This window comes from Nicotiana tabacum, chromosome 18, assembly GCF_000715075.1.
Source record: "Nicotiana tabacum cultivar K326 chromosome 18, ASM71507v2, whole genome shotgun sequence".
Classification (NCBI taxonomy): domain Eukaryota; kingdom Viridiplantae; phylum Streptophyta; class Magnoliopsida; order Solanales; family Solanaceae; genus Nicotiana; species Nicotiana tabacum.
Genome location: NC_134097.1, coordinates 156093804 through 156107908, shown reverse-complemented (window position 1 = coordinate 156107908; position 14105 = coordinate 156093804). Strand labels below are relative to the sequence as shown.

The 14105-nt window shown below is 33.3% G+C and overlaps 1 protein-coding gene across 1 annotated transcript; it reads right to left on the bottom strand.

The window, feature by feature from the left end:
* Positions 1–1076: 1076 nt before the first annotated feature.
* LOC107818438 (CDT1-like protein a, chloroplastic) lies at positions 1077–7726 on the bottom strand. The gene is made up of 7 exons (XM_016644453.2): positions 7369–7726; positions 4138–4257; positions 3815–4049; positions 2286–2942; positions 1829–2030; positions 1644–1734; positions 1077–1473 (listed from the first exon to the last, which is right to left on the bottom strand). Exons 1-7 carry the CDS (start codon positions 7716–7718, stop codon positions 1371–1373), a joined length of 1758 nt encoding a protein of 585 aa, XP_016499939.2. The 5' UTR covers positions 7719–7726; the 3' UTR covers positions 1077–1370.
* Positions 7727–14105: the final 6379 nt, after the last annotated feature.

Sequence of the window (14105 nt, the reverse complement as noted above, 5' to 3'; positions counted from 1 at the left end):
ATTCACCCTTCTTTTGTTATTAAACAAAATCCAACAGTTTATAAGGTAAATTATCACATCCTCAATCATCACTTACACCCATAGCTCTTAAATCAATAAGATCAGCAAATATGCTCAAAGGGGCTAAAAGGATCTCTGTCGAAATTGAATTCAATCTTAACTGGAACGGGGAACAACTCCAAACATACACTGATTTGGGTGAAAATCCCAAATTTTGTCATAGACTAATTGAATTTTCTCTATTTTTCCTTAAGTATTTCTTTTCTAAAAGATGTGACTGAACAGATTCATACGGTTACAACTTCATCATGCCTTTTGGAAAAGACTCCTCACATAATTACAAACCGTTTCAGAATACAATCACTTGAGAAAACTTGGAGGGGTTCTTCAAATATTTTGATACACCCTTTTTCCTTCCCCACAATTAACAAGTCATTAAGTGTGAATTCAAAGACAACTCAAGATTAGAGAACTGTATTTCTATCTTCACTCAACGGAAGGGCTCGCCATGAAGCTTTTGCAGTTTCAAGGTTTCTACTTTCTTTTCATAAATTCAATTAAAAGATGCTTTAGAAAGTTAAATTTGTAAATTGAGCACTTACTAGAGAGAGGAAGCACTTCAGACTTAGAAGGTCTAACAGAGAGAAAAGGAGAACAGTGATGGATGAGAGAAGAAAGGTCTGGGATTATCCAGACAGGGCTGTTGTCAGCATTGATATGAGAAAAGCGACACGTAGTGTCTGAACAGCGCATAAAAGGGCACGTATAGAGGTCATGTGAAATGACCTAAATGCCCTCAAGCTTTGTTGAAAAGAATTGAAGCACACGTATCGAAAGTGTTGCTCTTCTAAAGTATAGAAAAATGTCATTTCTTTTTCATTTGAACTTTGAGAGTCTGTACCATCTATATTTTTCGATACTGATGCTTATGATATTATGCTTATTTTGTTTGAACAATTTTAAAGGAGAAGATCCGTAACTTCACAAAAATTGAAAATCTTAAGAAATAAACCTTAAAAACAAAGAATTAAATAACCTAGAATGATCATAATAGTTGATCTTATTCTATTATTAACCAGAGGTTTCAAATTCGAGCCCTGGATATGGAATCGCCTTTGTTAGAAAGCGATTTATTACCAATGTGAAATTTTCCGATGCGAATTCGAATTTAGTAGGACCAAATATAGATACCGCACATCGGATGAAAAACCAAAAAATAAAAGTTGGTCTCATATAAAGTCGACTTGCGGACTTTATACGAGACAAAGTCAGAACTCCACTATCCGTTGTGCTGCAGAAGTGGTACTGTAAATATATCTACCTAATTAAACAAAACAGTACACTATTATTTACAAACTTCAACTAAATCGTCAAAGTTGGTAAAATATCGTACCATCACCATTTTCTTGCTTCTCTAACTTGGCTTCGGCCAGTCTTGATCGAATTGTGTCAGGATTTGATATCTTGTTAACACTGCATAATAAGAATAACGGCAATAAAACTTCAAACATTTTTTTTAAAGAATTTTGACTGCAAAAATATAACAAACATCAAAAGTTGAGTGAAGGAAAATGATCAAGAAAACGTGAAGGATGAATCGTTGTAATAGAAAAGGCAAACAGATATCAAGAATGGAAGCTTACCATAAGAGGAGAACTCCACTAGATGTTGGTTTCTCATAAATCCATTCAGGAGCTAGTTTTTGCAGTAATATAAGTTGCTCTTCAACTTCTCCTGCATTAATGAAACATCAAGATTAAAAAGAAGCTTGCATAAATCGAAAAGGACTAAAAGGTTATTAAGCACACAAGTTATCAACTAGGCTTACTTTTATCAGCAAGCTCCGTCTGTTTGGAAATTAGTCTGTGCATGAGCTCTTCTTTCGTCATGACAGAACGCTTAATAGATTGAAATAGGAAATAAATCATGTCAAAGAGGCGAGGCAAACACGCAATCATCTGTTTGCGCCTTTTTGCCTGAGATATGGCTGGGTCTTGCTGCTCTAGTGCCTTGCTCTCTTTTTCTCCCATCTGTGGAGTCATACAAGTCAACTTCTCGTTGGTGGAATCAGAAGTTGGGAAAAATCACCCAATAATCTCATCATTCATGAATGACAAACATAAGCTACAGGATACGCTCATGTTAGTATAAAAGTCTAAAGATGCAGAGGGACAAATTTTTGTAGCTTAACTACTACGAGAGATGAGAATTTCAATGATTCGTATGGAGCTAGTCTAAACAAATTCTATCAAGGAAGATTGACATGCAAGTTCATCTTGTCTTACCGAGTTCAGAAGATTCTCGGGAAGAATGTCTAAAATATCATCGGTTGAAAACCTTTCACTCTCACGGACTTGATCAGCAGCATTTGCATTCCGCACAGGAGTGTCGAAGAACAATGACCTTCTAGTCGATGAGTGTCTAGCTAGTTTTATTGGTGATTCACCTGGATCATCGTCTGGACTCATGTAACATCTATTAGGAGGTTCAAGCAAAGGGGTAGCTGGAGCTGACATAGAACCATTCTCTCCCTTTTTGGCTTCGATCATCGGAGTTGCAGGTGGATGACATGATGGTGAACTAGCCGAAACAATCCCTCCTGATGAATATTTCATATTAGTTTGTTTTGAACATAACTTAGGAGCATCAGCACATGCTACTGTTTTCTTCTTAGTGGAACTTTCGACTTTGAGGGGTATTGAAACTGGCACAAGCCCAGCTCTATCTTCTTCCTTGGCATTTCCTCCAGTAATACATGCCTGTTTTGAAAAGCATCTTCTAAAAGAGCCAGACAGGTGTGATGCAGCTACTGACTGCAGCAAAAATGCACCATCAGGTGTCTCATTGGCTAAGGACGAGACAGAAGGTCTAGACGAGTTGGTCACTGGTTGCTTAGACTGTGAGAATGGCCCAGGCAGCGTTTCCTCAGGAATGTCATCACCCTGAAAATGCAGAAATAGTAGTTATTGCCAACAATGATAGAGAAATTGCTGTCATGGAAATAACATCATCCATCATCTTCCTTTCATTTTTCTTTAGAGGGATACAGGGGGCAATATGATTCAGGTATAACATTCAAATCTACTTTAACGAGATCTTAGCTGACAACATATATGTAAAAGTGTTTGTGCTGGTTATTTCAATGCTGAGATGAGTAAAATACAGGTCGCTGAACAGTTGTGATCTAAACTGCAGAAAATATGGTATAAACTCAAAACTGCTTCCCTTATATTAAGCTTTTCCTTTTATACATAAAAGCAGCAACCTAACTACTTTGAATCTTCATGAAACTCTAGAATACTAATCTTTATGCGCTTCATCTCTGGCTTCATTCCTAGACAAGTTTAATATGATACGGTATAAAGCACCTATAATGTTCCAGAGGCACTATACAATATGATTAAACTTAAGATCTTCTCCACAATGTAAATGTTAGAAACATATGTATCATTTGTCAGAGAACGTGTCATACAGCAAAAGACCCAGAAACTCAAAATCTCGACTTCTCCATATGAAACTTCTGCTTCTGCTATACTGTTAACGGGTCTATATTTCTCTCAATAAGTCAAGACCAGTTGTTTGCAAATGAAGCATCAGAGCAGACGAAAAAGAGTTGGAGGGTGTCTTACGGAAAATGCAGAGCTTCGCATAACAACAAAGATAAATATCAACTAAGAACTAAGTAGAACAGGCACACCTGAGACCATGCTAGTCTTTCCAAGTAAATTTAACCAATAAAAATCAATAGTGCATCGAGTTATACTTGGGTAGAATCATTCTTTAAATAAATGAAAACGTTAGAAGAATTGCTTACCCCAGGGTGGGACTTGAAGAAATCCAAGAGCCGAGAGCGGAAAACTTTCCTTAACAGAACACTGCTAGTGTTAGATTTCCACTTCTCACTACCCTCAATTGCATTGGCATTTAAAGTTACATAAAGATCTGGCTTCATACAGCAAGTGAGCTCATCATGCTTGAGAATCTTCTGTATCTCAATTGCTTCAGGTAAAATAAACTTCAGCTGAGCTAAATGGCTGTAAGAAAACCTCCTAGAAGTCAAAAGATAAAGAATTAGTCTTCCTTTAGATATAGAGAACAACGTGATTATTAATGATTGAATATTTGTGATTTTCATACTTATCAGTCAAATTCTGAACTTTGGCACTAATATTAGTGAAAGTTGTTGCAGAACCCTTCAAATGCAGCAGCCGAATTGAACTATACATGCTGTTGAAGAACTTTTCCAACATTTCGTACCTACACTAACACAAACATATATGTTAAGAACCACAGAAGAAAAGCCGACCAAGTGATACTTTTTACCACTACGAGCTAATAAATGATACTCCACTTGTTATTGTCGTTATCAAAACCTTCAATTTAACTCTAACATGGATCATTCCTTGTGTGCTCCATTTAATCTAGATATTCATACATATGCTACACCATTCAATAGCCAAGATTGAAGAGACCATAGTTCCAGAAGCACAAGTGTTTTTAATAAAATTCCTAGCCAACCTTTTTAAAACTATTGTTATAACGGTGGTATCTAGGCCACACCCAGGTCATAGCCAACTTTTCTGTTTACTTTCAGCTTATTTGTTCAAACTCTTAAGCTACATGCAACTTTCAGAAGCTAATGATTTTGAAGGGGAAAAAGAAAGCTTTATTCAGAAGCTAATATTTTGCAATAGCTATAGACAACAATCTTGAATTGGAGAAGCTAACTGTAGTACTCACTTTGTCCCCTGATTTTCTGTTACTTTTGGCTTTTCAAAAGCCATATGTTCTATAATTTGACCAAAATTTACTCCTTTGTTAAAAAATAGTGAAACTATTACCATTTGAAAAATCAAACAATCTAACTTTTACTAGTATATTTTCTCAAACATTAATGAAATTATATTTAACTTTAAACTTCTAATTTATAGTGCTTATGTTAGGGATATATTAGATATGCCCTAGATCCAATATCATATTTAATGATCTGAACATATTTTTTTGTGAACGTTATTTCATATAAAATATATATATATGGCATTTGATATTCTTTTATCATTGTTATTAATTGCTTGATTAATTTGATAAGGTCCTTGATTAAATTTTGAGACTTGACATTGTGATGGAGATCATGATAATGAGAGTGAAGTCTCTTATAATTTAATCTAAATTTTGTTCTTGATCATAGGATTATTAATTTGGACATTAATAATCCGGTTAGATCAATATCTATGTGATCATCTTTATAGGATAAAGATTAGTTGATCTCATTAACTAAATCACATAGATAGATGATGCATATAGAGATATGATCATTGAACCGACTCATTGGATAATTCCTAATGGTTAGAATTACCATAAACTGTCAATGGGATATTCTCTGGAAGAATGTGATCTAAGAACTTCCTTTGACCTGATATCATCATAGTAATTGACAAGCTATTTATTGTACTTTGATACTAGACACCTATGGCCCTAGGGCGATAGTTGAAAGGATATTGGGCATGATTAAATACTTGTAGAATTAGTGATTGATCAAGATGGAATCTGTCAACTCTTGGTAATGAGTTTAAGCTCCATGTTGTCATGAATTATAACTGACCAAATTAAGACCTTGGCCAGGGCGATTGAATGAAAGATGAAAAGAGTTTCTTAGGTCATTCAATGGTTGATTATATTTTGACATGAACACATAGTTGGTCGCTTATTAGGATTTGGCAGTTGAACCATATCCTAGGGTGACCCAGAGCTATAATGACAGAAGGAATTAATACATTAGTCTTCTACAGGTTCTTGAGAGTAAATTGTATACTTCATGTTATCCGGTCGTTAAGGAGTGTTGCTAGACGCCACCCTTGATCAGTATATTGATGTGATCAATTTACTACCGGCTTAGTATTGAACCTATGGGGTCGCACACTAACGAGTGTTCTGATCTTTGCTAAAGGATTAATTGCTTTATTATTTGATAATTAAATTAAAGAATTTAATTAGTCAAATAAATTTAGTTATTAATCCAAATGAAATATTATTATATTCTTTGCTAGCACAGAGGATATAATTAATATTGTGAACAAATTGAAATATTCTATTTAGAATAGAAAAACAAAATTATATCTCTTGGTTAAAATATATATATGTGATATATATAATTAGCACTTATTTTATATAAAAGATGTTATATAAAATATTAATAAAGTCTTGTTAGTAAATCCAATTTTGAATTGGATTAATTAACATGGAAAGTCCTTATGGTATTGTCTACAATTTTCAAACCATTTGATATGGGAGATAATTTTTTAATAGGAAAATATTAATAAAAGAATTCAATTTAGAATTGAATTCTATAAATGTGTTGCATGTTTTTATTTTCAAATATTGACTAAGTTATAGAATTCAATTTAGAATTGAATTCCATGAATGAGTTACATGTTTTTATTTTAAAATTGTGACTAAGTTGTAGAACTCAATTTAGAATTGAATTCCATAAATGAGTTACGTGTTTTTATTTTAAAATGTTGACTAAGTTGTAGAATTCAATTTAGAATTGAATTCCATAAATAAGTTACATTTTTTTTTTAAAATATTTACCATAAGACATGTGATTTGTACTTTCCAATGGAAATTATGTGTATATATATGTGTGTGAGTCCTAATTAAGAATTAGTGAGACATATAGATCTTATACATATTGTAAAGAAACCAAGACAGTTATTCTTAAAAAGAAAATTACTTTGAGAAAGTAATAGTGCAATATAAAACCAAGATAGAAAATACTAGTACAAGAAAATTGTTTCTTGTCTTCTACCTTTGAGTTGGGATTTTTGAGAAATATTTCAACACAATATTTTCATTCAATTTGTTCACGGGGTTTCATTGATCAAAGAGTTAATAGCAAGGACCAATCTCGGTGTGGATACGCTAGGGTCTTCGCACTATCGAAGAAATTTTGAAACAAGATTCTTTCAACCAGGTATGTCTTAGATCCGATCTTTTATATGTAAATAAATTTTAAACACGAAAAGTTCTACCGAGGATTGTTCTTATCTTCCGTTGCGTGTTATGAACACCTATATTCAATCCCAGATTGGTGTCAGATTTTTTAATTACAAATTTTTTATTTGAAAGTACATTAATAACTCCATATCTGAACACACACATAAATTAGATGCGTTGATCACAATTTTTCCAGATCGATGAAGTATTATTAACTTTGAGACTAATAAAAATTATGCAAATCAATATCTTATTATTTGTTCAAATTATAGATTTCTTCAAATTAAATTTTACTATAAAAGTTAATCAAAATCAAGCGAAAATAACTTGTGACAAGCACTATTGGAAACGAAGAATCCAAAAAGCACTCACTTTACCGGCAGCATTACTGAATTTACACGCTTCTTTTGTTCAGCCACTGGCGATTCAGATACCGACGAACATTTCTGCTCATCGGAGCTAAATAACGGGTCATAAATCAGCTCGCGTCGGGTTGGGGCTGGTGTTCGTAGCTTCTGAGCTGCTTCTCTGACGTCTTTCAACGAGACTAGGGAGCAGGCGCTGCGATTTTGGACATTGAAAGGAGGATTTATCGGTTTCTCTGGTGTTTTTGTGCTCCATTGGTCCAGCACCGGAGCTAGTACACCGGCGGATTTTTTACGGGAAACTGAATTCGCCGGAGATGATTTGCGATGCGGCGGTGAAGATTCCGTGAACTCCATTACTGATGAGAGGCGAAAAGTGAAACAGAGAAGGATGAAAGAAATTTATAGGTAGATGATTTTGGCGGGAATGGTGAGGTGGATGATGACGTGTCTCGTATGCCAGTCAGATTTCGCGCCAAGTTATTCTTGGGCTGGGCATAGCGATAAGTGTTAGCAGAAGGCCCATGGACCAAGCTGGTATGTTTGGAATATGAGGCCCAATAGTTACATGGTCAATGAATAACATAGAGATGACACTAGATAGCCACTTTAAAGGGCTGTTATTTAGGAATTAAATAACGTGTCCTGAATCGTTCAATTTTTCAGGAGAAAAAATGTTTTGTTATAAAATAATAAAAGAAGAAGAGTATTGCAGAGCAAAGTAGAGAAAGGGAGAATTCTTATTGATATGGGATCAATTACAATGGAATAGAACCTTCTATTTATAGGGAGAGGGTGAATTAGCTACTAAGTAATGAACCCTAGAATCTCTCTAAATATAGACATTCACCATAAATAAAATTCTATTTATAACACTCCCCTTGAATGTTTATTCAACATATAATGTGCATCGTTAAAACCTTAACTAAAATAAAACCCAGTGGGAATAAATTCTAGTAAAGGAAAAAGAGTACACATATCTAACAATACGCCTTTTGGTTGCCTCATTAAAAACCTTGCAAGGAAAATCCAGTGGGACAAAACCTTATAAGGGAAAAAGAGTGCAACGCACATTAACTCTCCCTAATGAGAGCATCAATCACATCCTTGAGCCTTCGCATTCCAATCTTGTGCACCATCTTCAAGAGATTGTTGGTAGAGATTTGAAAAATAAATCAGCCATATTAACTTGAAGGAATATTTTGCACCTTGAAATCATCATTCATGATAGATATATAATGTCTTCATAAATATCGTGGAATGGCTCTTCAATATCTCCATAGAGGTATTCTCGCTATCACATTATCATGCTTATAGTTATAGCAAGATACATTTATGCATAAATTGCATTGAGGATGTGGTACTTAAAGATCAAGAATTTTATGCTTTAAGCAATTTGAATCCTTCAGGGATTATCATATAAGTATAATCAAATAAGCCATATAAATAGACTTTAGATGCATATCAAGTTTTTATGTCATGCATAGACATATAAGATAGATAAAAGTGATTGCACACACCATTGACTTTATATTTTCAAGTTGTTGAACTACATGTCCAAAACTACATGTATTTCATATGAAACCAATTCTATTCGAATTGTTTCTTCAGACTTAAGATCCTCATATATATTTAGTGCTATCCTAGATGTTCGTCGACGAACATTTTATATCGGTTCCAACCTGCTTATTTTTCGTAAAGATATAACATAGAGATCTCTTCATTCATATTTTTAGGTACTTGAACTTCTCATGAGATTTTATGAAGTTTTATGTCATGTGATCTTCTAGATCACTTGCTTCCTTTATTATGATCATTTGCTCATCTTCATTATGAAGAAGTTTATTTGAAACCGATTTATCTATACGCTTTAAGCGTATTATAGGCTTTGTCCTTTTAGGACTTAATATGAGCATTTCCAATAAGTATATAGTTACTTTCTTTGAGTCAGCAAATACATCTAGCATGCTTTGCAATATATTGCAAATGAATTATCTTTTTATGAACTTCAAGTTCATATTATCTTATTCGAGGATCTAAATGTACAAATGATAATTCATTCCACGTAACTTTTCCTCAACTGTTTAACGTCTCTCCTCCTCATGTTGGAAAAACTAACTTGTTTTCCTCAATTTTGAAAATCCATCTTTGTGCGTTATGGTGTTAATCAAAATATACACTGCACATTAATAATAACACGATGAAATTATTTGATTCCTGACCGTGAAGCACTTGTGAGGGGAGAATGTAATATACTTTCGTATATAACCTATATCAAACTAATATAGATAACTTTATTCTCATAAGCAATAGTTTAGCTATTAAGTGGGGGCACTCAATAAATTATTTTGCTAAACCAACTATGATGTAAACCAACTTATCAAGATGAACTTCTTGAATAGAAAATCTGGAAATTTGCTCGAAATTAAATTACTAAGCAAGTTATCTCGTAAAACACCATGTTGCAAGTTAATAATAACTGTACATGTAACCATCTCATAGATGCATCTTATGTGATATACATGGCAGGTGAATGAGTCCATATTCACCTTTGATATTTCCAGCATTCATGAGATTTAATCCCCAATTTTAGTTGGTTTATTAATTAATGAGAACAACATAAGAGAATTCGTACAGAATTTTCTAGTTCTTTAATATTTACCCATGTGAATTCTCTTTTATTTTTCACATCATACTTAAATTAATATAGCTAAACCAATTATGCCAACTGAATAAATTATCAATATTGATAAATTTTAGATTTACACCATAACGTGTGCAATTATCAATAAACTTCAAGTTTATTATGATATGGGTTTTTATATCAATAAATATCCACTTTAGTGTGGCATTCTTTTGTTTGTATTGTACAAACTGGAGAATAAAGCGGGTAATTTTTTACATACATATTACCCCGCTACAAGTTGTAGTAATAGAATATATTAAATCTTTCTTTTATTTATAGTATCAATATAATCAACCGCTTTCGCGTATACTTTGGAAACTGAATAAGCTTCTTTGAGACTTACTACAACACAATACCTTATTGGTAATCAATTGTGTTTCTCCAAAATAGTATAATTGGCTCTTGCAGAGTTCTCAATTAATTTTGTAGTACCACATATTCATCAACATCCATATGGTAAATATCTCTTTTAAAGAAAAAGTTATACCATTATGGTAATTGTCAAAATTATATGCAAGATTTGTTTATTGCATCACTGTTGTTCTTTAATAATCACATTGCAAAAATATTTTGGTGTACAACAGGTACGTGACCAGTGATCATTCATGCCATAATAATGATATTATTTTCTTATTTTATCTCAAACCTCCCTCCAGAGGTGAGTGTGGTATATTCACTATTACTAGCACGTTCATATTCTTCCAAGAATGAATATGTCTTCATAAATCAGATGTTGTCACATTCACATCATGAATGGACCATAATCATCTATATGTGCTTTACAAAATCTCATGCCAAATCGATGACAAATATTACTTTCACAGAGTGAAGGATTATTTTGAGAATCCTTATTATTCTTATTATCACAATGAGACAATTATAATTTCGTCTATTGTCACGTCCACATCCATTGATACCTTTATGGTAATAATTTTGTCTTCTTTCAGACGTATCATATATTGCTATCACATTCTCTTAAGGGAGTGAGAATGAAGCAAATTCAATGGGACGCGTTTTCACTTCTTTGCCCACAATCATACATGAATTTGATCATGGCAAGATAGAGAAATTTTACCACTTTGAGTGGTTATAATTTCTTACAAACTCTATTCGAGTTATAATCAAAGTTTATTGTCTTTGCTTGTATTTAAAATCAAATTATAGAATTCAAGAATTTAAAAGAGAGAAATAAAGTAAAATACTTACCTTAAATCCAAAATTTAACCATGAAGGAAGTTCATTGAACAATTGACAATCATTATGCTCAATCCCAAAGCTTCTACTCAATAGGTTAGAGTCTCGTACTGATAACGTGTTATAAAATAATAAAAGAAGAAGAGTATTACAGAGCAAAGTAGAGATAGAGAGAAAAAAAAATCTTATTGATATGGGATCAATTACAATGGAATAGAACCCTCTATTTACAGGGAGATGGTGACTTAGCCACCAAGTAATGAACCCTAGAATCTCTCTAAATATAGACATTCACTATAAATAAAATTCTATTTATAACATGTTCTGAATTGTGCTGAAATTAAGATTTTTAGTTTTAATTTTAGAATAAAATAAGTACTGACTAATCTCTAAATAATATTCCTGAGAATGGCTATCTGTGCACTTGCCCCATGAATAATGTATAAATTGTTTTTTGGGGTGGTCTTTTAACTTTTGGCTCTACTTATTTTATGGGCAAAATTTTAAGGTTAAAAGTGCTGCTCATGAGACAAGTGAGGAACAATACTTGTTAAATTTAAAGTTCTGCTCATAAAGTAAATAGATATAATATTTTAATACTATTCACTTTAAGAGCTATATGTGTACTTTATCCCTTTTCGAATATATGTTCAAAAAATAGCCAAGATCCCGGAGTTTCAACCTTTACAAGTAAAACTCCATAACAATAGCATGAAGTTTCACTTATATAAGTTAAAACTCTAGAAAAATTTATCAAAGTGTTATAAAATAATGACTTTAAAGTAAAGAAATCAAAGACAAGTAGAGATTTATTATTCAACTTCAAATTCATGTATATAATGAACTGAAATCTCCTCTATTTATAGAATAAAGGAAGCTGCTATGTAAGCTGCTACTGCAAGCTGCTGTGTAAGTTGCTTGTAAGCTGCTACTGCAAGCTGCTGTGTAAGCTTCTTGTAAGTTGCTATTGTACCAGATATAGATAATCTTATGCCGGGGGTAATATTCATCCATAACGGAGTACCGAAATGATAAGCTTCTTCAGTAAGCTTATTTCCAATAGAGTACTAAATAGATAACCATATTTACGGCGGAGTCCCATATGGATAAGCTTCTTCAGGAAGCTTATTTACAACGGAGTACTAAATGAACATCCATAATATAATATATATTTATAACGTAATAGCTTATTTATAACAGAGTACTAAATAAATATCCATAATATAATATATTTATAACACTCCCCCTTGGATGTTCATTAAAAGATAATGTGCCTCATTAAAACCTTACTAGGAAAAACCACTTGGGAAAAAATCCCAGTGAAGAAAAAAGAGTACACATATTTAGTAATACGCATTGCTAGGTGCCTCATTAAAAACCTTATAAGGAAACCCCTGTGGGAAAAAACCTTAGTAAGGACAAAAAAGAGTGCATCGCGTATTTTACTCCCCCCTGATGTAAACCTTGTTTCAAATATTTGAGTCTCCGCATTCCAATCATGTATACCATCTTCTAAAAAGTTTAATTTGTAGAGAATATTATCCACCACTATTTCAGATCGATTTAAACTAATCTCATCAAATCAAGTAGCTGCTACAAGTCATTTCATTGAGTTGCTTGCAACCTGCCTGCATCAGCTGTTTGTAGAAAACTTCAATAAAGTATTAAATGGATAATCTTCTTTAGGAAGACTATCTACAGTGGAGTAATAAATGAACATTCATAATAATATTTTCGTAACACTCCCTCTTGGATGTTCATTATTATGTGCCTCGTTAAAACCTTACTAGGAAAAACCCCATGGGGAAAAAAAATCCTAGTCAAGGAAAAAGAGTACACTAATAATATACATTGCAAGCTGCCTCATTAAAAGACCTTACCAGGAAAAATCCAACGGGAAAAAAATCCGAGCAAGGGAAAAAGAGTACAATGCAGAGACTTGGGTATATATGGACCAAGGAGTTCATCATTCTCTTCTGGAGGTAAAAACGGATCCTTAATCCGTGTAGGAGAGGAACTATATCTTGCTAGTAAATTAACAGAAAATGTTATGTCAGGCCTTGTAGCATTAGCAAGATACATTAGTACACCAATTGCATTGAGATAGGGTACTTCGGGACCAAGGAGTTCCTCATCCTCTTCTGGAGGTCGGAGCAAATCCGTACCCACTTCAAGTGATCGAACAACCATTGGTGTGCTCAATGGGTGCGCTTTGTCCATGTAAAAGCGTTATAAGACCCTTGCTGTATAGGCAGATTGATGGATAAAGATCTCGTCTGCTAAATGTTCAATTTGCAGACCAAGACAAAATTTTATCTTCCCAAGATCTTTCATCTCAAATTCTTTCTTAAGATATTCAATTGCCTTTTGGAGTTCCAACAAGATTTATGTCATCAATATAAACAGTAAATATAACAAATTCTGAAGAGGGGTATTTGTAGGCATATAAATTTTATTAAAATTAAATTCATAAAATAATTTGGACTATATTTTAAATTCAAGATATATTGGTCCAAATAAAGATATGGGCTAATATAATTGAATTAATTATATAAGTCCAATATATATGGATTAAATAAATAAGTCTTAATCTATTGGGCTAGCCCATTTAATTGGGCTAAAGTGATGAGCCCACTTCATTAAGCCCAAGATGACATCTTCCTAGAAGCCCAGTTTGGTGCCACGTGTCAAATAACGTGGCGCGCCAAGTCAAACGGGAGAGCCAATAGGACCATGCCACGTGTCAAAATGACAAGGCATGCCAAGTCACACTAAAAAGCCAATGAAATCATGCCACATATACAAGTGACATGTTCTGGCCAATCAAATGCGGTCATGTCACACTTCAATTTGATTGATCGGAA